At 43.3% G+C, this 25282-nt stretch overlaps 1 protein-coding gene across 1 annotated transcript in view; it reads right to left on the bottom strand.

The window, feature by feature from the left end:
- Window positions 1-3603: 3603 nt before the first annotated feature.
- SLC25A20 (solute carrier family 25 member 20) overlaps window positions 3604-25282 on the bottom strand; it is a 36240-nt gene continuing 14561 nt past the window's right edge. The window contains exons 4-9 of the mRNA XM_061128663.1: window positions 24189-24279; window positions 6947-7064; window positions 6100-6172; window positions 5614-5723; window positions 4886-5010; window positions 3604-4465 (exon numbers count right to left, since the gene is read on the bottom strand). Coding sequence (XP_060984646.1) covers window positions 4403-4465; window positions 4886-5010; window positions 5614-5723; window positions 6100-6172; window positions 6947-7064; window positions 24189-24279 — 580 coding nt within the window. The 3' untranslated portion in view covers window positions 3604-4402. The remainder of the gene's footprint in view (window positions 4466-4885; window positions 5011-5613; window positions 5724-6099; window positions 6173-6946; window positions 7065-24188; window positions 24280-25282) is intronic.

Genomic DNA, 25282 nt, shown 5'->3' with positions numbered 1-25282 from the left:
ACCCTTCAATAGCAAGGAGAGTTACCAGGGCCTTCATGAGGGCCCAGCTGAGCTGACAAAAGAAGAGGGCCTTGGAACAAGAGAGAATACAAGAGGCCCAAGCCCCACATCTTCTATCCTCACCCTTCTTAGGACTGCCTTCATTCAAGCCTGTCCACCAGCACCACTGGGGGTTACCATGGCAACTGAACCCACAGGCAGCCAGTAACTGGCAAACAGCTGCCAACAGCCAGTAATGGTGGGTGGGAAAGGTCAAGAGCAGAGACCCTCGAAAGCAAGAGAAACACAGAGACATGGTAGACAGAAGAGGAGGTCCCAGAGTCCTGCGAGATGCTCTACTCAACCCAGATATACTTACCACCCAGAAGGTAGTCATCATTTTGCACGGGTGCCACCCACACCACCAACCTCAGAACAGACATGGACACCATGGGGCCAGTTCTCAGAATTGTTTACAACTATGCTTACTCAAGTGGGGCACCTGTCTAGTCTAAGAGCAGTGAGACTGGTGATAATGAACATGGGTAGGGTACCAACTGCTATTTCCAATGGAACAGTTATTTCCTATGCTCTTGACAGGTTCATGATTTAAAAGGTTTTTTCCGACTCTTTCCAGGAAGAAGGGAGAAGCTCATAGTACCCTAGACTTCTCTGGAGGACACCCTGCTCTTGGCCCAGAACCCCTGGTTAACTCACTGTCTGCCCTCTGATGCCCTCCACCTGCTCTGGGGGAATCACCCCCAGCAGGAACACCTCCCTCTCCTCTGCCCCAAGGGGCTGCTTCTCTAAGCCTAACCCAACCCCCACCCATCTCCTGGGACTTGTTGTTCATCTGACCTGCTCTACATGCCAGTCCCCTGGCCCAGTCTCCCTGCATACTTAGTATCTACCACCACCTGTTTCTATTTTGCATTCAGTTCAGTTCAGTTCAGTTGCTCAGTCGTGTCCAACTCTTTGCGACCCCATGAATCGCAGCACGCCAGGCCTCCCTGTCCATCACCAACTCCCAGAGCTTACTCAAACTCATGCCCATCAAGTCGGTGATGCCATCCAGCCATCTCATCCTCTGTCGCCCCCTTCTCCTTCTGTCCCCAATCCCTCCCAGCTTCAGGGTCTTTTCCAATGAGTCAACTCTTCGCATGAGGTGGCCAAAGTACTGGAGTTTCAGCTTCAGCATATTTTGCATTAGAAGTGTCCATGAGCCTCCAGTGGCCAGAGGGGAGTGAGGAAGTGCACTGTTTCCTCTGCCCTCAGCCAAGCCTTCATAGTGCCTCCCCCATGAAGCCACTGCCTTTGGTCCAGTTATTTTAATAAGCACCCATACTCAAGGGAGCAGTTAATTCTTTGGCTGCTTACTTCTACACTTGTGAGCCATTTATGACCACCACTCCCCCCCCTCCACCCTGGACACTGTCCCGAGAAAGTGTCAGTCTCTAGAGTGGACCTAGGGTCTGCCTCTGAGACATCTCAGAGCAAGGACAGAACCTGGGAAGCAAAGCAGAGCCCTGGCTGGAGAGCCACAGGCCTGCATGCCAACTAGAGCAAAGAAGTTAGAAAAAAGGGGCCCTCGGGGAACCCGTGACTTTCCTTGTGTCTGCTGGGACTCTGTGTGCCGTCCCTGGCCTGATTCACAGGCCAGCTGCAGTACAGGCAGGCTCTTGGAGTTTGGGTCAAGCAATCCAGGACTGCTGATAATGTCACAAACCTTTCTTCAGGCCTGTGGACACTGAGACACCACTCTGTCAGCCACACTCTGATATCCACTTGGTGATGATCTTGGTAGATCAGTTTACCCTATCTGAGCTTTGGCTTCCACATCTGAAAGTGGAGGTATAAATCCCTACCCATTAAACACTGAGTTTGTTGCTGTTGTTGAGTTGCTAAGTTGTGTCTGACTCTTTCCAACCCCATGGACCGTAGCCCACCAGGCTCCTCTGTTCATGGGATTTCCCAGGCAAGAATACTGGAGTGGGTTGCCATTTCCTTCTCCAGGGGATCTTTCCAACCCAGAGATCAAATGTGCATCTCCTGCATTAGCAGGAGGATTCTTTACCACTGAGCCACTAGGAAGCCCAAACCCTGAGTTACATGGGGTAAAGAGATGAGAATGAACCCCTGAAGAGGTTAGGAAAGGAATAGGGGGCTCGAGCCTAAAAGAACTGTGGTAAAAGAACTGCGGGTAGAGATGCTATGACCTTACAGCAGAAATGGTGCTGCTATTGCTTCTAACAGGCTGAGGCTGGAACAACCTCCCCTCTGTCCTTTACCTTTGACCCAGTTATACTCCTCTTTGTGCTTGCATAAAGCTGTTCTCACTGGCTGGTTGTTTTAACTATTACTGGCTTCTACTTAAGGCTGTCTGTAGCAGTCTAAGAAATTCCTTAAGGGGGCCCCAATCTCTCCCCCACCCTTACCCCCATCAAGGAGAGAAGAGATATATCAGGAACAGGTGGCATTTCAAAGTGCATCATAAACAGGAAGTGCCAGCCAGAAGGGAGTTACTCACCATCTGCTCTGCTCCCCTCACACATATGCCTCCAGGGGCTTCCCTTTTTTTGACTTCACATCTCTTGAATCCCCAGAGGAGTAAAAGGATCCACCAGCACTAGCATCAAAGAATTAAAATATTCCACTTTCAAATGGAAGCTGTTTCAAAGGGCAAATTATTCAGAAGCAGGAGACTGTAAAAGTGATCCTGAGCCATGGGAATGGCTGGCATTTAGCTAGAATGCAAACGCACTCCCAGGGCTCCCAGGAAAAGGTTGAGGTCTCAGGACTGTCTCAAGGACTGAGCAGTGCCGAGAAGAGCTTCAGGAGACACCTTGGAGGCCATCTCCCCATCCTCGAGAGATTAAACAAAACTATCCTGCAGCATGAGACAGGAAAGCGTAACACTGAATTAATTAATCTTCCCAGGAAGACAGCAAACAATTTTCATCTTTGAAGCAGTTATTTTTTTTCACTTGACCATCATCCAGAAATATCTTCCCAGGAATAAAGCTTCCTTCCTTAAACCCCCAAATCTTCAGCTTCCAGGCAAATTGGCCACACCCACTCCCAGATGGGGGTGGGTCCCTTCCCCCTCTCACCCATTTATGCTGAGTGATAGCTCTGAAGCCAAAGTCCAAGGATCTCTGTGCGGCTGCAGTGAGGCGGGAAGTGCCAGCGGAAGTGTGACTGCCAGATGGGACAAAGCCAGAGAAGCCCAACTCTGGTAGCCTCTCCCTCCCCCAGCTAAGGACAGACTAGCATGTCACTCTCCACTCTGACTCCCTCATCTCCCCTGGCTGCACCGGGTCATCATCTTCAGCCTGATAAGTAAGGCCAGACATCAGATCATACAGCGACCCCCAAGAGCTATTGGAACAGTTACCAGTCAGGTTGCCTTATCCCACCCCACCAATCTGACTCTCTAGGAGCGGGGCCGGGGGCAGTCTGGGAAGGCCGGTGGGCCAAGACTTCTTCCTCTTTCTCTTGCTGAAATTGCTGCCTGAATCCCATCCAGGGAAGGCTGCTGGATGCCTAACAGCCTCCACGGAGGCCCCTGGCTGCTTGCTGAAATGACCCAGAATCAAAAGAAAAAAATTTCACACAACGCGAAAATTAGAAACAATATTTATTATTTCCTGTTCAAATAGGGCGTTCTCATGAGAAAAGAGTGTGCAAAAAGAGTCTTCCTACACCCTGGGCTTTCTCACTTTCTCACTTATCCTAGCAAGCTGGGATGGTCTATTCAGAACTCTCCTCACTGTGTAGGAGGAAAAGCTTTCCACCAACTCTTGGGAAATTAAGTTACTCTAGTTCTAATTCTGATTACTTGCATGCATTAAAAAAAACAAAACAAAACCCGAGTGTTAACAGGCTCTCTGCCCCTAGGCACATTTGCTCAGTCTGCTTGGACAGACAGATGTGGGTCTCAGATCCACATTCCCATGAGGACCTGGAGCTGTGCAGGCCAGGATTAGAGGACACTCTGGCGGGTGCTCCTGGCTAGGGATGCAGGAAGGCCCCAGCTCCTAGTCAGCTGACTACAAACATGCAGAGTGTCTCCAGTGAGAGGTGGACAGTCCCTCTTTCTTGAAGAGTATTCTGAGTGTAGGAGGGCCAGTAGTCAACTGGCAGACAGCACCCTGGCCACAGGTGGTATGTGGTCTAGGAGCTACTTACTCCACCTCCAAGTCCTCATGAGATCCCTTAAATTGACAAGAGAGGATTCAAGTTGCAAAATGGCAAATTACACCAGGTAGAGGGTGTGATTAAGACAATGGTCTCAACAGGTCCATGCACAGAGCTCTCATCCCACCATCCCCCTCTCCTCACACCTCAGGACTGCCTAGTCCCGCCCACTGTTCCTCCTGGATGACAACTTCTGGCATCCTGAAACCTGGAGCAGCCTTCAGCCTCACAAGTTGGGCACCGCCCAGTTAAGGAACTTCATGGCAACTTCAAAGCCCAGGAAACAGGCCTGAGAAGGGGTTGGAAGGAAGAGAAAAGACAACAAGAGTGTGACTACTCACAGAGACCCCCAGCGTTGTGCTCGGCTGGCCCTGTCAGGACCAAAACCCCTTCCTAATCTTACTCCCCCCTCAAGTCATGGAATCAAGCTGTGCTTTCTCATCCCTAATAGGGAAAGAAAATGCATGTCCCACAACTGGCCACTTCTGATGGTCAGGCCAGGAAGTTAAAGCTCCTCACCTTGGAGAATCACAAAGGTAATTCATCTGACAGGTTCAGGAAAGGGGACAAATAAGGAGGCTCTGGCTGAGGGTGGGACTCCAGAAAAACTGAGCCCCCAGTTCAGTCTCAGAAGCAAGCAAAAGTAGGTCCACCTGCACTCTGCTCTGAGCCCCAAATGGAAAAAGCATAGCTCCTGCCAGTCACTCACCGCGTTGGCTGGGAAGGCTCGGATCATCACTGCATTGAAGCCCTTATACAAGGATGTGATGCCTTCATCCCGGATCAGCTCCCTCAGCACATCTCTGAAACCATTAGGATATTTCCCAGGAGGCGCTGTGGGCAGAACCCAACTGTTAAGGCTTCAGGAAGCTTTCTGACCTGACCATGGTGACCAATATGGGGACAATTTTGTAGTCAAGTCTTCCTGCAGGGCCCCAGCACCAGGGAGAGGCTACTATGTGGGTCACCTAGGACCAGTCCACAGACAACACAGTTCACCCTGGGACACACCAACGTCTGCATTATACGAGTGCCGAGAGAATGGGGAAAGGAATGAACAATGAAATGGTCCTTCCGCTCGTGTGGGGGAAGGAAGGTTGATGTGACTTCTTCTCTCACTTTTTTTTGGTCGCATTGCATAGCATGTGGATCTTCGTTCCCTCACCACGGATTGAACCTGTGCCCCATCTAGTGGAGTGTTAACCACTGGACCACCAGGGAAGTCCTTCTCTCAGTTACTTTATGTTGAGGCTGACAAGAAAATGAGTCTCACATTCTTAGGACACAAATGACTACAAGGGAGAATGCTGGCCAGACACTCGCTGAGAGCTACTGTGGAGAGGGAGTGTGCCTAAGACCTTAAGAGCTCTGTATCCCAGGGGCAGCCAGTTTTGGGGCCCACTCCAACCCCATCCACCCCTCTTCTCCCCTACTAACCAGTCTGGAAGCGGGACTTGAGCACGTCTGGGGGGATTGCCACAGCCCAGTTGAAGATTCCTGCAAAACCCCCAGCTACCAGGATCCGAGGCACACTGAGCTCATTGACGCTGCAGAACACCAAAGACAGCCCTGGTTACACAAAGGCTGTGAGAGTAGCATTCAGATCATCCCCCTCTCTGCAGACATGGAGGCCACAGAGAGGGAGGAACTGGCTGGAGGGAGGTGGTCCAAGGCCAAGACTCCTGTGACAAGGTAGCTGCCACTCTTTGGAGGAGGTTTCCTGTACTTGTTTCAAACCCTTGCTCCACTGGGTGAGGCACAGAGTAAGAGGTATTGGTGTTAGCTGGGGCTCAGCAGTAACAAGAGGAAAGTAGACATGGAGATAGAAGCAGGTCCCATTTCTGCCTTCAGACCCACTAATGGGAAAGGGCAACCTACCGGTAATGAGGGAAAGTGGCTTCTAAGCTCTTCTGTTCTCCTCACCTCTTTCCCTCAGGAGTGAAGATATTTTTCAGCCACTCATATGTCATGAAATACATGCCACTGGCTGGAACATCTGTTAGTGGCAAGAAAGATGTAAAATAAATGACAGAAAATCCTCACAACTTTCTTGATCTTAGGAGAGCCAACCTTGGCATTGGACCCTTGAAGGTTTCCTGAGAAGTTCCTCAGCAGCACTTCCTGTCTGCAGTGATCAGAGGTGGCTCTGGGGCCAGCACTGGTGTCAGAGAGCATAAACAAGCATGACATTATTTCACCTTCAGAGGCCCTCTGAGTGGTCCCCACTAACATGCCCACTCCAAGCAGTTTTAACTGGAGCTAACAGCTGGCCTTCCTCCAAGCTGCCATCTCAGGGCTATCTCTGCTGCCTCTGTCGCCACCCCAGTAGAACATGCTTCTCAAGCCAAATAGAGCTCCACTGTTACTAAGTCACTTTTTTTTTTTTTTTTTTTTTCTGGCTGCACCACATGGCACCAGGGATCAAACCCATGCCCCCTGCATTGGAAGCTTGGAGTCTTAACCACCAGACCACCAGGGAAGTCTCCTATGTTATTCTTTTTTCCCACTCGTCCCTCCAGCCATGATTTCCATCTACTTGCTACTACCACTGTCATGATTTCCACCCTTGAGGGCCAGCCTACCAGAAGGATGGAAGGTCCCCCCATTCTCATGCGTGTCCATGCTGGCCAGAGGTGAAATGGCCTAAAACCAGGACACACCATTCCAGCCCTGTCAGGGCTGTGGCACGTATGGGGCCAAGGCTAATCCAGAGATCCAGGCAAGACCTCCCCGTGGCAAATCCACCACAGGTGGAGGGCTCAAAGGTTACCTCGCATGAGCGTGAGTACAGTCCCCTTGTAGATCCCTCGGATCCCAGCCTCCTTGTATAGCTTCTTCGCACAGTCCAAAGGACCAGCGTACTTGGTCTCCCCTGAAGAAGCCTGAATCTGAGGGGGAGGAAAGAATCATCAAGTCAGCAAGAGCAACATCCAAGTCAACAGCAGGCTATGGAAGATTACGCAGTGAGTGTGCCAGTGGTCATTATGCATTAGATCAACGAAAGACTTCACTGTCAAATCGATAGTTGTTTAGAACATGTAATATTGGTGGAAGTCACTATGAAATAAGGCTAGGTGAAAATATGACAAAATATATACACATTGATTAGGAAAACATAAAAAACAGCAGAAGAATTGGAAAGTAAGTTGAAAAATAAATTCCCAAATACCTTTATCCTCAATAAAGGTAGTTGGAAGTTCTAGAAAGGACTAGACAAATATTTCAGTCATTTACTTATTCCTTCAACAAACATTCATGGAATACTAAATCCATTCCAAGCTCTAAGTGATCATGAAGCTTGGTTAAGAGAAGGTGAACTGGAAATTGTATTCAGAGCTCTAAGTGCTTGGACAGAGGGCCAACGAGAGGCCCTCTGTCCCAGTCTCTAACTAAGAAAATTAAATGTGCATTAATTTTTTTAAACACCATCCTTGTAGAGAAGGGGGACAAAAAGAAGCAAATGTAGACAAATATGGGAAACCTATTGAAAATGTGTTCATTTCCCCAAGAGCCTGAGGGCAAGCAAGAGGTATTCCAGAAAAGATCTGAGAGAAAGAGAGCCTGTAGAGGATCCAAAGCAAGTACAGAGTCAAGAGGAAGCTGAACATACGAGGGCATCAACCAAAGAGTAATTTAAGTTGGAAAGGGAGTTCAGATTTAAGAGTTCCCAAAGAGAAATGCTTACAAAATAAATACATAGATCCGACAATTTTTGTATATACCGACAACTAGTTGAAGAATAATGGAAAAGAATCTCGTTCAAAATAACAAAATATATGTGCATCAAGCCACAGGATTGGCATAAATTAAACTCTAAAACCTTTCCAAGGGATATAAAAGAAGAGATGAATAAAAAGAGAGTAAGAGTTTTGTTGGGATTCCCTGGTAGCGCACTAGTAAAGAATCTGTCTGCCAATGCAGAAGATGCGGTTTGACCCCTGGGGGTCAGGAAGATCCCCTGGAGAAGAAAAGAGCAACCCATGGTAGTATTCTTGCCTGGAAAATTCCATTGACAGAGAAGCCTTGAGGGCTACAGTCCATGGGGTCTCAAAAGAGTAAGATGTGACTTAGCAACTGAAGAACAACAGCAACAATTCTGGCTAGGAGAAATTTTCAATCAGGAAGATGTCAATTTCTCTAAATAAACTTAAGACAATGTCAGTTGACTATCAATGGCTTAAAAAAAACAACTTCCCCAGATGATCCTGGCACAGGTAAACCTGGTATGTCTGAGGAATGGCAGGGAGGCCCGTGTTATTAGCGGATGCTAGAGTTGACTCACAGTGACCTGCGGGGACAAAGAGGATGGAGCATGGAATTGACACAGTAACAGAATCCTCTCACTGTTACGTATGGTATAGACTATAAACAGGGAAACAAGTGAGGAGGACCTTACAGTCATTCAGCACAGTGATGAAGGTGACCTGGAACCACAGGGTTTACCAAGGAGGTGGTGGGAAGGAGTAGATTTCGGATATGGTAAAAGCCAGCTTAACTGTTCAATAAACAGGATATGTACAATGAGACAAAAAGGAATCCAGGACGACTCTGGGGTTTTAGGGCTGAACAACTAGACAGATGGTATTGCCCCCAACAGAGCCGTAGAAGGCTGTGAGTGAAGCAAGTACTGAGGAAGACCAGGAGTTCAGCTTTGCACATGGTGACTTTGAGGTGCCTATTAGTGTCCAGTGGGAATGTTGGATGAACTAGTCCAGAGTGCAGGAAAAATCTGAGCTGGTGATACAAATTGGAAAATCATCATACAGATTGTGTCTAAAAGTCATGAGACAAGAAGAAATCATCAGTGAGATGAGTGTAATAGTACTGAGTCTCGTGCACATGAACATTAAAAGATCGAGATGAAGATGTATCAACAAAGGACATAGAGGAGGAGCAGCCAAGTAGGTAGAAAGTCAGGAGAGAAGCCAAGTGAAGACAGCTCTTCAAGCAAGAGTAGGGGACCAGTTGAGTCCAATTCTGTTAATGAATCAAGATGGATCAATGTCCAGGTCCAAGAACTGAAAACTGGACTTAGTGTAAAAGTCACTAGTGACCTTGATAAAGGTAGTTTTGTTAGCGTTGTGAGGCAAAAGCCAGTCTGATGTATGTTTAACTATTAGAGAAGACATACTAGAGACAAAGAGTGGGGAAAAAACAACAAAAATGAAAAACTTTTTCAAAGAGTTTCAATGTAAGAGGGAGTAAACTCGGAGTTTCCCTGATGAAAGGATAAAGAATCTGCCTGCAGTGCAGGAGACACAGGAGATTCGGGTTTGATCCCTGGGTTGGGAAGATGCCCTGGAGGAGGAAATGGCAACCCACTCTGGTATTCTTGCCTGAAGAATCCCATGGACAGATAAGCCTGGAGGGCTACAGTCCATGGGGTCACAAAGAGTCCGACATGACTGAGTGACTAAGCACCCATGCACAAACATGCACAGAACAAAGATAGGAAGCCCAGAAATGGAGGTGGAAGGTAAAAGAGAGAAGTCTATATTTTAAAGGTGAACACAGAAGCAGGTTCATGCCGTTATTGCCAAAGAGAACCATCTACTGGAAAGCAAAAACTGATGCTGAAGGACAGAAAGAAGAGCTGCTGAAACCAGGTCTCTGAATGGGCAAGAAGGGTCAGGAGGAGGGGTCAAGCAGAAGCAGAAGCATGGGCCATTCTTGGTGGAAACAGGCCCGGCAGCCACAGATGTAGTCAGGCGCCAGTGGGGGAGTGGAGGGCATCTGGTAAAGTTCTCTTCTGGTGGTTCCAGTTTTCTCTGTGAAGTAGAAAGCCAGGTCATCTGCTGAGAGGGTGCCAGTTTGAGAAGAGAAGAGAGATATAGAGTAGCCAGCCAGCAGAGTGGAGCAGTGCACAGTGACTGTCTCATCTAGGAGCAGAAATCAGGGGGACTTCCCTGGTGGTCCAATGGTTGAGAGTCTGCCTGCCAATGCAGGGGAGATGGGTTCAATCCCCGGTCTAGGAACTAAAAACCCCATAAGCCACGGAGCAGCTGGGCCTGTGGGCCATAATTACTGAAGCCCGTGTGCCTAGAGCCTGTGATCTGCAGCAACAGAAACCACTGCAACGAGAGAAAGCCCTTGAGCAGCAACGAAGACTAAGCACAGCCAAAACTAACTAAATTAATTAATCAAAAAAAGAAAAGAAAGAAAGGACTTCAGGCATAAAAGAAAAGGAAGAAGCCATGATGGAAAAGGCTAATGGACAAGGCTACTGAAAATAAACATTCACTAACTCAAAATCAATATACAGACTTCTGGCAAGTCTTTATTCTTCCTGCTAAATACCAAAGAACAAAAAAAGCCCTACCATTATTTGTTTTAAATATAAGAGGGCTCTGAGAATTTGCAGAGGAGAGGCAGACTCGCTAAGGACTTCCCGCCTTGAGCAATGACATCATGGTGAGTTCCCTGGATATTCTCGTTTGACGAGTCTCAGACTTGAGGCAGAAGATATTGGTGATCCAGGAGTGCCAACAGGCACCGACTAAAAAGAAGCCCCCAATGAAAGCCTGCATTCCCTAGACAAAGGATCAGAAAAGGAATAGCCTAGGAAGACAGAACATCTTTAGACAAAAAACACTCTACTCCAGCCATACATCATAGAAAAAACTGTAGCCTCACCCTCACCCACACGAGCAAAGACCATGTGTGGAGCCCGGACTTCCTCCTTTGCTGGGCTGTACCGAGGTACCCAACATACTGCCTGGGTGGAGTCAGAGCAGACCAAGGAGGGAATGAGGACTTTCATCCCTGACAGCTGTAACCAGGGCTCTCCTGTCCTGTGTAGTCGGTGGAGTCACTAGAACTCCCACACCCACCCAACAGTAAAAAGAATGCCCCACCCTCAAGTGTCAATAGAGGCAAGTGGGGCCCCTGCACTTGTTCTCACTTGGCGGTCACAAGGCAGCAGCCCTCACTTCCTACTGGCTCAGTGTCAGAGAACGTCAACACAAACAGGAAGTTTATATAGGATCCAAAATCTCAATAAAATATGCAAATATCCGGATTCCAGCTGGAAATCACACATTGTATCCTAAACCAGGAAGATCTCAAACTGAAAGAAAAAAGAAGCGTAGAGGCCAACGCCAAGATGACAGAGATGTACGAATTCTTTGACAAACATTTTAGAACAGGCATTGTAAAAATCCTTCAATGACGCATCGTGAATATGCTTGAAATAGATGCAAAAAATTAGAAAGCCACAGCAAGGAAAGAAAATCTTCGCACAGAAATAGAAGATATGAGGAAGAACCAAATGGAAGTTTTAGAACTGAAAAACACAGTCAAAATAAAAAACTCAGTGGATGGCTCCCTCAACAGCAGAATACAGGGGAGAGACAGAAAAAAACAAACCCAGCATTAGAAGACAAAACACTGGAAAATATCCAATCTGAACAAGACACAAAACAAACTGAAAGAAATTAAACAGAACCTCAGGGACTATAACCCCATGGGGCTATGTCAGAAAATCTTAGTATTTGTGTCTTCACAGTCCCAGAAGAAGAGGAGAAAAGAGGGTAGGACTGTACTCAAAGAAGTAACTGCTGAAAACTCCCCAAATTTGGCAAAACATAAACATAGAGAGATTCCCTGACAAGCTCATGACTGAGCGACTGAACTGATACTACTTGGGGGTTTGTAAAATGGTGCATCTGTTTTGGAAAACAGTTTGGCAGTTCCTTGAAAACTTAAACCGAGTTACTGTGCGACCCAGCAGTTTCATATCTAGGTATATACCCAAGAAAATTGAAATAATGTTTATACAAAACTTGTCTGTGAATGTTCGTAGTAGCATTATTCATAGAAGGCCCCAAAGTGGAAATAACCCCAAAGTCCAGTAACTGTTACATGAGTCAATAAAATGTGGAGTAATCTGTAAAATGGAATATTATTTAGTTGGAAAAGTAATGAAATATACATGCTATTACCATGGATGTACCTTGAAAACCTTGTGCTAAATGAAAAAAGTCAGATACAAAAAGCCATGTATTATATGATTCCATTTATATGAAATGTCCAGAATGGGCAAATCCATAAAAGACAGAGAGCAGGTTGTCAGGGAGAGGAGGAGGGAATGGAGAGCTAAAGACTGCTAATGGGTTCAGGCTTTCCTTTTTGGAAGATGAAAAGTTCTGAAGTTAGTGCTGATGGTTACACGACCTTGTGAATATACGAAAAGCAAAAACTGTATTCTTTAACATGGTAATTTTTATGATATAGGAATTGTATCTCAGTAAATTTTTTTTTTTTAAAGACATGATCCTTTCCTTCATGGTGCTTAAATGAACTGCTTAATATGATAGGGATAACAAAGGGTTCTGTGGGAGGCCACAGTATGACATTCTGTCCTACTGTGTGGAGTTGGGGTCAGACTCCTGGAATAAGTAACATTGAAATGAATTGAAACTACTTAGGTGGAAAAACTGGTACAGTGGAAATTAGGAAACAGGAAAGAATATATCAGAATTAATAACTTAAAGCAAGTTTAGTTTTAAAAGGTATAGTCTCCTACCTCTGTCACTATGTAAGATTCTCACAGATCTTTTACCTTAAGTAATTTAATTATCCTGTAATGTGTATTATGAAAAAAATATATCTTAACCTTCTGGAGGAAATGGAGCATTTATTTTTCATGATTTAATTCTAAATATTTAAAAATTTCAGTCTATAGCGTTTTAAAATTTAAATTTTCATGAAATCAGAGTAGATTCTATAAGTTGTTTATGCTGGGTTTTGTCTCCCCTTTCCCTTTTATATATTTTACAAGCCAAGTTTCCAACCTTCCTTCATAAAAAAGTTGTATTTTCATTCCTTTTGACAGTTTGAGGTTAATTTCAGAACCTTGTAAGAATTATTTGCTGTGGGGTTGGGATAAATACAGATGTTTGTTTCTGTTTGCACTTAGGTAGTAAAATATTTTATTAAGAAGAAATTTCAAGTATGTACAAAAGTAGTAATAGTCACACCCATGAAATCAACACCAGCTTTAAAAATTTCCAACTCATAGCCAATTTTATTTTATTATACACTCATCTATTCATTTACTTTCTAAATTATTTGGGAGCAGATAGCAGAAGTCACATCATTCTTTATGCATGTTCATGTCTCTCTTAATGAAAAGAACTCTTTTCTTTTTAATATGTATTGAGACAGTTTTAACTTGGAATGTTTTCATATGAAAATAAATTACTTGAAAGTTAAAAAAAAAAAGAATCTGCCTTGGCCCCAGGTAAATAGCAGGGAGGGAACACAGCCCCACCCATCAACAGAAAATTGGATTAAAGATTTACAGAGCATGGCCCCACCCATCAGAACAAGACCCAGTTTCCCCCTTAGTCTCTCCCATCAGGAAGCTTCCATAAGCCTCTTATCCTTCATCAGAGGGCAGACAGACTGAAAACCACAAGCACAGAAAACTAACCAATCTAATCACATGGACCAGCCTTGTCTAACTCAATGAAATTATGAGCCATGCCGTGTAGGGCCACCCAAGACAGACGGGCCATGGTAGAGAGTTCTGACAAAATGTGGTCCACTGGAGAAGGGAATGGCAAACCACTTCAGTGTTCCTGCCTTGAGAACCCAATGAACAACATGAAAAGGCAAAATGATATGACACTGAAAGATGAACTCCCCAGGTCGGTAGGTGCCCAATATGCTACTGGAGATCAGTGGAGAAATAACTCCAGGAAGAACGAAGAGATGGAGCCAAAGCAAAATCAACACCCAGTTGTGGATGTGACTGGTGATGGAAGCAAGGTCCGATGCTGTAAAGAGCAATACTGCATAGGAGCCTGGAATGTTAGGTCCATGAATCAAGGCAAATCGGAAGTGGTCAAACAGGAGATGACAAGAGTGAACGTCAACATTTTAGGAATCAGCAAACTAAAATGGACTGGAATGGGTGAATTTAACTCAGATGACCATTATATCTACCACTGTGGGCAGGAATCCCTTAGAAGAAATGCAGTAGCCATAATAGTGAACAAGAGAGTCCGAAATGCAGTACTTGGATGCAACCTCAAAAATGACAGAATGATCTGTTTGTTTCCAAGGCAAACCATTCAATATCGTGGTAATCCAAGTCTATGCCCCAACCAGTAATGCTGAAGAAGCTGAAGTTGAATGGTTCTATGAAGACCTTCTAGAACTAACGCCCTCCAAAAATGTCCTTTTCATTATAGGGGACCGGAATGCAAAAGTAGGAAGTCAAGAAACACCTGGAGTAACAGGCAAATTTGGCCTTGGAGTACAGAATGAAGCAGGGCAAAGGCTAATAGAGTTTTGCCAAGAGAATGCACTGGTCATAGCAAAAACCCTCTTCCAACAACACAAGAGACGACTCTGCACATGGACATCACCACGTGGTCAACACCGAAATCAGACTGATTATATTCTTTGCAGCCAAAGATGGAGAAGCTCTATACAGTCAGCAAAAACAAGACCAGGAGCTGACTGTGGCTCAGATCATGAACTCCTTATTGCCAAATTCAGACTTAAATTGAGGAAACCACTAAACCACTCAGGTATGACCTAAATCAAATTCCTAACAATTATACAGTGGAAGTGACAAATAGATTCAAGGGACTAGATCTGATAGACAGAGTGCATGATGAACTATGGACAGAGGTTCCTGACATTGTACAGGAGACAAGGAGCAAGACCATCCCCAAGGTGAAAAGGAAAGATACACCCATTTGAATGCAGAGTTCCAAAGAATAGCAAGGAGAGATAAGAAAGCCTTCCTCAGTGATCAGTGCAAAGAAATAGAGGAAAACAGTAGAATGGGAAAGACTAGAAATCTCTTCAAGAAAATTAGAAATATCAAGGGAACATTTCATGCAAAGATGGCTCAATAAAGGAAGGACAGAAATGGTATGGACCTAACAGAAGCAGAAGATATTAAGAAGAGGTGGGAAGAATACACAGAAGAACTGTACAAAAAAGATCTAGTGACCCAGATAATCACGGTAGTGGGATCACTCACCTAGAGCCAGACATCCTGGAATGCGAAGTCAAGTGGACCTTAGGAAGCATCACTACGAACAAAGCTAGTGGAGGTGATGGAATTCCAACTGAGCTATTTCAAGTCCTAAAAGATGATGCCGTGAAAGTGCTGCATTCAATATGCCAGAAAATTTGGAAAACTCAACAGTGGCCACAGGAATAGAAAAGGTCAGTTTTCATTTCAATCCCAAAGAAAGGCAATGCCAAAGAATGTTCAAAGTACCACACAAAGACCCTCAACTCACATGCTAGTAAAGTAATGCTCAAAATTCTCCTCGCCAGGCTTCAACAATACATGAATCATGAACTTCCAGATGTTCAAGCTGGTTTAGAAAAGGCAGAAGAACCAGAGATCAAATTGCCAACATCTGCTGGATCATCAAAAAAGCATGAGAGTTCCAGAAAAACATCTATTTCTGCTTTATTGACTATGCCAAAGCCTTTGGCTGTGTAGATCATAATAAACTGGAAAATTCTGAAGGAGATGGGAATACCAGACCACCTGACCTGCCTCCTGAGAAATCTGCATGCAGGTCAGGAAGCAACAGTTAGAACTGGACATGGAACAACAGATTGGTTCCAGGTAGGAAAAGGAGTACGTCAAGGCTATATATTGTCACCCTGCTTATTTAACTTATATGCAGAGTACATCATGAGAAATGCTGGGCTGGATGAAACACAAGCTGGAATTAAGATTGCCGGGAGAAATATCAATAACCTCAGAAATGCAGATGACACCACCCTATGGCAGAAAGTGGAGAAGAACTAAACAGCCTCTTGATGAAAGTGAAAGAGAAGAGTGAAAAAGTTGGCTCAAAGCTCAACATTCAGAAAACTAAGATCATGGCATCTGGTCCCAACACTTCGTGGCAAATAGATGGAGAAACAGTGGAAACAGTGGCAGACTTTATTTTTTCAGGCTCCAAAATCACTGCAGATGGTGACTGCAGCCATGAAATTAAAAGACGCTTACTCCTTGGATGAAAAGTTATGAGCAACCTAGACAGCATATTAAAAAGCAGAGACATTACTTTGCCAAAAAAGGTCCGTCTAGTCAAGATGATGGTTTTTCCAGTAGTCATGTATGGATGTGAGAGTTGGACTATGAAGAAAGATGAGTGCCTAAGAATTGATGCTTTTGAACTGTGGTATTGGAGAAGACTCTTGAGAGTCCCTTGGACTGCAAGGAGATCCAACCAGTCCATCCTAAAGAAAATCACTCCTGAATATTCACTGGAAGGAGTGATGTTGAAGCTGAAACTCCAATACTTCGGCCACCTGATGCGAAGACGGGACTCATTTGAAAAGACCCCGATGCTGGGAAAGATTGAAGGCGGGAGGAGAAGGGGACGACAAAGGATGAGATGACTGGATGGCATCATTGACTCAATGGGCATGAGTTTGAGGTAACTCCGGGAGTTGGTGATGGACAGGGAGGCCTGGCGTGCTGCAGTCCATGGGGTTGAAGAATCGGACATGACTGAGGGACTGGACTGAACTGAAACATAGAAATTTAAGAAACTGTCCAAAACCTAAACAGAATATCCCCAAATAAATCCATGCCAGAGCACATCACAAATGAACTTAGTCGAAAACTGAAAACAAAGAAAGAATCTTAAGAGTAGCCAGAGAAAAATAACACATATAGATGTGAGTTGGACCATAAAGAAGACTGAACACCGACAAATTGATGCTTTTGAACTGTGGTGTTGGAGAAGACTCTTGAGAGCCCCTTGGACTGCAAGAAGATCAAACCAGTCAATCCTAAAGGAAAGCAGTCCTGAACATTCATTGGAAGGACTGATGCTGCAGCTGAAGCTCCAATACTTAGGCCACCTGATGTGGAGAGTCAACTCAATGAAAAAGACCTTGATGCTGGGAAATATTGAAGATAGGAGCAGAAGGGTGCGACAGAGGAGGAGATGTTTGGATAGCATCACTGACTCAATGGACATGAGTTTGAACAAACCCTGGGGGATGGTGAAGGACAGGGAAGCCCTGTAGTCCATGGGGTCACAAAGAGTTGGACATGATTCAGCAACTGAAGAACAACAACACTGAAATAATCAGAATGACAGCAGAAACCGGGGAGGGTAGAAAGGAGTGGCACAGTATCTTTCAGGAGCTGAGAGAAAAAAAACTGTCATCCCAGAATCCTATGTCAAGTGAAAATATCCTTCAGGAATAAAGGGAAAATCAGGCAGTCTTAGATGAAAGAAAACTAACAGACTTTGTCATTCACATATATATCCCAAAAGAATGGCTAAAGGAAGTTCTTTAAACAGAAAAGAAACTATAAAAGAAGGAACTCTGGAACATCGGAAGAACACATTAAGCAAAAATATGGAATATTATATAATGGTAATGTGAAGAACATTTTACACAGTGATAAAAGGGCGAATCCACCAAGAAGACATAGAAATTCTAAGTGTGTATACATTAAACCATAAAACTGCCAACTATGTGAAGGGACACTAATAGAATTGAAAGAAGAAACAAACTCACAGTAACAGCTGGAGATTTAGGATTCCTCCATCAACAAACAGAACAACTAGACAGAAAATCATCAAGGATAAAGAACTCAACACCATCAACCAATAGGATATAATCGCCATTTACAGATTATGTCACCAAACAACAGCAGCACACACATTCTTTTTAAATGCCCGTGGCACACAGACCAAGATAAACCACACCCAAGGCCATAAAGCAAGCCTAAATTTAAAAGAAATTTAAAAGAATGTAAATAATACAGAATATATTCTTCGATCACAATGGACTCAAACTGGAAATCTATAACCTCCAACACTTGGAAACTGAACAACACTCTTCAAAGCAATTCAAAAAGGAAGTCCCAAAGGTAACCAGAAAACCCACTCAACTGACTGAAAACTGAAATATATTGGAGTTTGTGGGACATAGCTAAAGCAGTGCTGAGAGGAAACCTTATAGCACTGACTGCACACTTCAGAAGAGAGGAAAGGCTTCAAACCAATATTCTAAGCTTGCACTTCAAAAGCTTAAAAAGAAAAGAGAGCGAGAAAAGAAAAGCAAATTAAACCCAAAAAGAAGCAAAAGGACGGAGATTATAAAAACAGAAGCAGAAACCAATGGAACTGAAAACAGAAAAATAATAAAGAAAATCAAAGAGGGGAGTTCCTCGTTGGCCTAGGGGTTAGGATTCTGGGCTTTCACTGCCATGGCCTGCTTTCAATCCCTGGTCGAAAGAAAGAAAAATCTTTTTTTAAAAGATCAATAAAAACTGACAAACTTCTAGTGAGTCTGACAAAGAAAAAAGAGAAGTCACAGATTACTAATACCACGAATAAAACAGAAGATAATACCACAGACCCTGCAGACAAAAAAAAGACAATAAAGGAGTACTACAAACAACTTTACACACACACATATTTGACAACTTAGGTAAAAAAACAAAAACTATCACAATTTTCCCAATATGAAATAAGTAATTTGAATAGGCCTATAACTTTAAAGAAAGCTGAATTCATAATTTAAAATTTTCTTCCCCCAAATCTCAAGCTTATATGATTTCACTATGAAATTCTACCAATTCTACCAAATGTTTACAGAAAAATCAACACATATTCTATACAGTAGAAGAGGGAACAATTCCTAATTCATTTTATGAAGCTAGTATTACTCTGATATCAAAACCAGACAAAGACAATACAGAAAAAAAAAAAATAACAGACAAATATCTCTCATGACTATAGATGAAAAATCCTTAACAAAATATAAGAAAATAGAACTCAGCAATATATAAAGAGAATCGTATACGAGGTTGGGGAGTTTATTCCAGGAATGAAGAATTGGTTCAGTGTACAGAAATCAATGGAAGTAATTCACCATATTAGGAGTTTAGGAGAAAAATCACACGATTACATTAATAAAGGAAGAAAAAACATTTGACAAAAGTCAATATCCATAAAACTCTCAGAAAAAGAGGAAGAGAAGGTAACCTTCTCAAACTGACAAAGAGCATCTAGCAATGTGGGAGACCTGGGTTCGATCCCTGGGCTGGGAAGATGCTCTGGAGGAGGGCATGGCAACCCACTCCAAAACCACATCTGTGTCTCTTGTACTGGCAGGAGGACTCTTTCCCACGGAGCCACCTGGGCTTCCCTGAGATTATATTTAATGGTGAAATACTGGATATTTCCCCATAAGATTGGGAACGAGGCAAAAACATCCATTCTCATCAGTCTTATTCAACATGGTACTGGAAGTTCTAGCCAGTGAAATAAGGATATAAAAGGTTCAGAAATGAAGAAATAAAACTGTCCCTGTTTGCAAATAATAGTACTATCTACATAGGAAATCCCAAAGAATCTACCAAAAAAAAAAAAAAATCTAGAATTAGTAAGAGCATTCAGGAAGGTTCACAAGATACAAAATTAACATACAAAAATCAACTGTATTTCAGGCTTCCCTGGTGGTCCAGTGGTTATGAATCTGCCTGCCAATGCAACGGACACTTGTTCAATCCCTGATCCGGGAAGATCCCACATGCCACAAGGCAACTAAGTCCCTGTGTCACAACTACTGAGCTCATGTGCTGCAACTACTAAAGTCCAAGTGCCCTTGAGCCTGTACTCCACAAGAGAAGTCATTGCAATGAGAAGCCCGCGCACTGCAACTAGAGCCTAGACCCCACTCACCGTGACTAGAGAAAGCCCTTGAGCAGCAGCAAAGACCCAGCACAGCCAAAAGTAAAAATAAATAAATATTCTAAAAAATCAAGTGCATTTCTACAAACTAGCAATAAACGTGCAGACAACAAAATTAAAACTATAATACCATCTACAATGCCACTTTACAAAGAACTTAGATGTGTAAGAAAACACATTAAGAGCTTATATGCAGAAAATTACACAATGCTGATGAAAGAAATTAAAGTTCTAAATAAACGGAGAGGTGTGACATGTCTGGGTATTGGAAGACTCAAAATAATGTATTAATTCTACCCAAATTGATCTATAGATTCAATATACTCTCAGCAAGAATTTTCTCAGTTTTCTAAATTATCCTAAAATTAACATGGAAATAACAAAGAAATTAGAACAGTGACAACAGTTTTTTTTTTTTTAAATTATTTATTTATTTGGCTATGTTGAGTCTTAGTTGCAGTGCATGGATTCCAGGGCGTGTGGGCTCAGCAGCTGTGGTCTTCAGACTTAGTTGCCCCATGGCATGTGGGATCTTAGTTCTTGGCCCAGGGATCCAACCCACATCCCCTGCCTTGGAAGGCAGATTTCTAACCACTAGACCACCAGGGAAGTCCCAAACAATTTTTTTTTTTTTTAAGAATAAAGTGGGAGGGATCAGTCTAGACAGTTTCAAGACTTAGCCTATGGCTAAACTAATCAAGATTGTGTAATATTAGTGAGGGGAAAGGTGCATAGATCAATGAAAGAAAACAGAGTACACAGAAGTAGACCCACACAAATATGCTCAACTGATTTTTAACAGATATGCAAACATAATTCAGTAGAATAAAGGTAAATCTCCAGCAAATGGTATGGTGCAACTGGACAGCCCCAGGGGGGGAAGGAACCCTCTGACCTAATTCTCATACATGATAAAAAACTTAACTCAAAGTGGACTCACAAACCTACATGGAAAATGTAAACTATAAATAAAACTTTCAGAAAAAAGCATATGAGAAAATCTTTGGGATTTCAGGCTAGGTAAAGATTCCTTAAGATCTGATGTCCTAAACATCCAAAACCCTACCTATAAAACAGAAATGAACAAACTGGACTCCATCAAAATTAGAGAAAATAACAAACTGGACTTCATCAAAATTTAAACGTTTGCTCTAAAGACTCTGTTGAGAGGATGAAAAGACAAACTATACACTGGGAGAAAATAATATGCAAACCACATATCTGACAAAGTAATAGTATCTAGAATAAAGGACTCTCAAAACTCAGTAATAATAATAAAAAAATCCCAAATAATCCAATTAGAAAATGGGCAAAACACATGAACAGACATTTCACCAAATAGGATATACTGATAGCAAATGAGCACATGAAAAGATATTCAACACCTTCAGCTATTAGAGGAATACAAATTAAAATGAGGTATCACTACACATCTATCAGGATGGCTAAAATTAAGACTAGTGACAACACCAAATCTTGGTTAGGATGCACAGAAACTGGATCACTCATACCCTGCTCATGGGAATGTAAATGATACAGTTACTCTAGCAAAAGATCGGCAGTTTCTTTAAACATGCATGGAATTTCCCTGGAGGTCCAGTGGTTAAGACTGCCCATCCACTGCAGGGGACATGGATTCGATCCCTGGTCAGGGAGCTAAGATTATACATGCCATGTGGCGTGGCCATAAGAAACAAAAAAAGAAAACTAAACATGTAACTACCATGTGACTCAGCAATTATACCTCTGGGCATTTATCCCAGAGAAATGAAGATTGATTTTCCCAGAAAAATCTCTGTACATGAATGTTTATAGCATCTTTATTTATAACAGCCCTAAACTGGAAACAACCCAGATGTCCTTCAATGGATAAAAAATTAAACATAGCTGTAGTACATCCATACTATGGGACTACTAAAAAGGAGTGAAACACTCACACATGCCACAATCTGTACAACTCTCCAGAACATTTACGCTAAGTTGAAAAAGCCAATCTGAAAAGGTTACATACTGTACGATTCCATTTATACATGTCTTGAAATTACAAATGCATAGAAATGGAGTTCAGATTAGTGATTGTTGGGGTGGTTAAGAACTGGAATGGAGGGACTTCCCTGGCATTTCAGTGGTTAAGACTCCTAACTTCCAATGTAGGGAGTGCCGGTTCCATCCCTGGTCAGGGAATGAAGATCCCACATGCTGCACAGGCAGCCGAAAGAAAAAAGGACTGGTGTGGGGAAAGGAAAATGAAAGTGGCTATTTAAGGGCTACATGAGGCATCGTTGGCATGATGGAACTGTTTTGCATCTTGACTGTATCAATGTCAGTATTCTGGTTTCGATATTGTACTACAGTTTTACAGTATATTACCTCTGTGGAAGAATAAGGTAAAGAGCATGTGGGATCTCTCTGTATATTTATTTCTTTTCTTCCCTTTATATTATTTCTTACAACTGTATGTGAACTTTTAATTATCTCAAAATAAAACATTTAATTTAAACAATGCACAAAATTAAATGACTAATACAAAGCATGAAAAAGACTTGCCACATATGATAAGAAATTAATAACCTTAATATGTCCAAAGTGTTTAGGGGTGGAGGAGTGGGAGGTATAAACTATTGGGTGTAGACAGGCTACAAGGATGTATTGCACAACATGGGGAATAGAGCCAATATTTTGCAATAACTGTAAAAGGAGTGCAACATCTAAAAATTGTATAAAGATTTTTTAAAATCAGGGACTTTCCTGGTGATCCAGTGGTTGACTCCACACTCGCAATGGAGGGGGCACAAGGTTCCATTCATTCCTAGTTGGAGAACTAAGACCCCACGTGTCGCATTTAATATCATTATGATAATATTAAATCAAAACATGTCTAAAGCTTTTATAAATCAAACAAACTGACAAATGAGCAAAGAATACAAACAGGAGTTTCACGAAGGATAAATATAAACAGCTAATATGAATCAAAGTAATTCAGCTCATCGACAATAAAAAGCAAGAAAAACTAAAAGAATGCAAATTTTTCACACAACACACTAGCAGAGATTGTAAATTAGATGCTGCAGAATCTGCCGGGGAGTGAGAGCTCTTCTTCTACTGATGGGAATAGAAAGTGACAGACCTTTCTGAGAGGGCCACTTAGTAACATACATTACTGCATGTGAGTGTGCTCAGTCACCCAGTTGTGTCTGACTCTGTGACCCTACAGGCTCCTGTCCAGGGGATTTTCCCAGCAAGAATACTGGAGTGGATTGCCATTTTCTCCTCCAGGGGATCTTCCCCACCCAGGGTTCGAACCCAACTCTCCTGCATTGGCAGGCGGATTCTTTACCACTAAACCACCAGGAAACCCCAACGTGCATTGAAAATTCTTTTAAAAGTACGTATCTTTAAATATACTAATTTCAAGTCTAGACATTTATCCTAAGAAAATAATCAGGAACACATGCAGAGACTTATTCATAAGATCTTCACTGTGATATATAATTTGGATTATCTCCAGATAAAGGATTATCAGGTAAGCTACAGCCATATATTGAAATAAAGCACAGAAAATGATGTCTAAGAAAAATAATCACAAAAATATTGTGACATAACAAATGAAAAAAGCTGGTTACAAAACTATGGCAGTATGTGACCCCAATTTTATTTGAAAAGATAAATTTTTAAAAATATACATGTTTACTAAAAAGACGAAGAATTCACACAGAAAGTATAATGGTGGTTACCTCATGGGTGATAAATACATTGTTTTCCTTCTGCTTCTCTGCATTACCAAAATTTTTCTAGCGAAGAATTATGTATTAAATTGCTTTGGCCATTAGAAGAAAAAAGCAGTACTGCTTTTTTTTGAAGGTAGCCCTGTGTGGTAAGGCAGGCAGGCAGTTCACAGCCTCAGCCTGGGAACAAGCCCAGACACTCTAAGGCCACTGAGCCTTTGGGCAGTTTGGGTGGAGACAGACGATGTTGGGCAGGAGCAGCCTCCGTTCCACCTCTGAAGACACACGACTCACCTTCTGGAGTTCCTGAAGTAGCTGCTAATAAGGGTGGATAAGTCTGAGTTGACCCATCACGGAGTGACATCTGGTTCATTTGTTACACTGTCCTGGTTCTTGACTCTAGTACAATTGCTTCCATGCTTCCATGTTCCTGAAAACCTTGAAACTGTTTGCACACCTGATCTGAAGCCTTTACAGAGGGTAAAAGGACATACACATCCACACAAAATTGTATACCCAGTAGAAAAGCTAGCCACCTGCCTCCAAACAATATCTCCCACAACCCTGATCACATCCTCACCTGTAACAAGCACTTGATCCGCTCTCCAGGGGTCATAATTCCTGTGGTGAATACTCCGGATAACATCCCAGCTGCAAATATCTGGGGGTAGCTGTATTGAAAACAAAAACAAGAGGCAAGAACCTGTGACTAATCACACAGAACAGAGGAAGCCCCAGCAAAGAAAAAAAAAAAAATCAAATAAGTACTCTGACTGGGCGGAAGTCCAGCACAAATAGATTGTTTCACACCAAAGCCAAGTTCTATGTATATTCTGACATCAAATTTCCCAGGGCAGGGGTCTCAGTGCCAAGAGCAATACAAGCTTGGTCACAAAGCCCATGGGCACACTCAGATGGCCTCAGTCATGGGAGAAGTTCTCCCCTGGCCGGCCATACAGTGACTACGGATGAGTTTCCAGGCCTCTCTGAGCCTTGATCTGCAAAGTTCAGGGTGGTTGTGGGAAACAGCCCATAACCCAGGATGTAGGCCTTGGTTAACCCCAGATCTCCTCCAATCTCCCCTCCTCTGGATCACCAAGAGCCTGATAACATTTTAAGCCAAGACTCACACAGGACAGCGTCGAGGCAAGGGGAATGGCTGTGGCCATATCCACAGGCCAAGTTGTGAGGTATATGCTGTAAGCTGCTGGGAATGTCCCGTCAGGAACGGTACCCAGTCAATTGTGATGGGTCCTATGGCTTCTGTGTGGGGAATAGTCCTCCAGTGGCCAGAGATCTGGATCCTCACTGTGGCCCTCACAGAATGAGTCACACTGAGTATGTGGAGGAACTGGAGGCTCCTAGCATCACTGCCTGTGCCACTTCTGGCATCTCCTTTCCTTTCTGACATTAGATTACCAGACGAAGCAATGGAGCACAGAGTTGCAATGAGTGTTTGAACAGAGTCCCCACAATTGAGCACATGTTGCTGAAAAACTTCACCCGCTTGCCTGAGCCTCAGGCCCCTCCTGATCCCAGGCCTCTGGAAGCCTTCAGGAATTTCCCACCCCACAAGGAGCCCAAAACCTGGAGAAGAGACGTCAAATGGGGATAAGGAGACATCCACTTCCCGTCCTGACGTCAAGTTTCCCAGGGCAGGGGTCTAAGGTCTTA

Source organism: Dama dama, chromosome 24, assembly GCF_033118175.1.
Source record: "Dama dama isolate Ldn47 chromosome 24, ASM3311817v1, whole genome shotgun sequence".
Taxonomy (NCBI): Eukaryota; Metazoa; Chordata; class Mammalia; order Artiodactyla; family Cervidae; genus Dama; species Dama dama.
The sequence above is the reverse complement of the archived record's forward strand: the minus strand, read 5'-3'. Positions and strand labels throughout refer to the sequence as shown.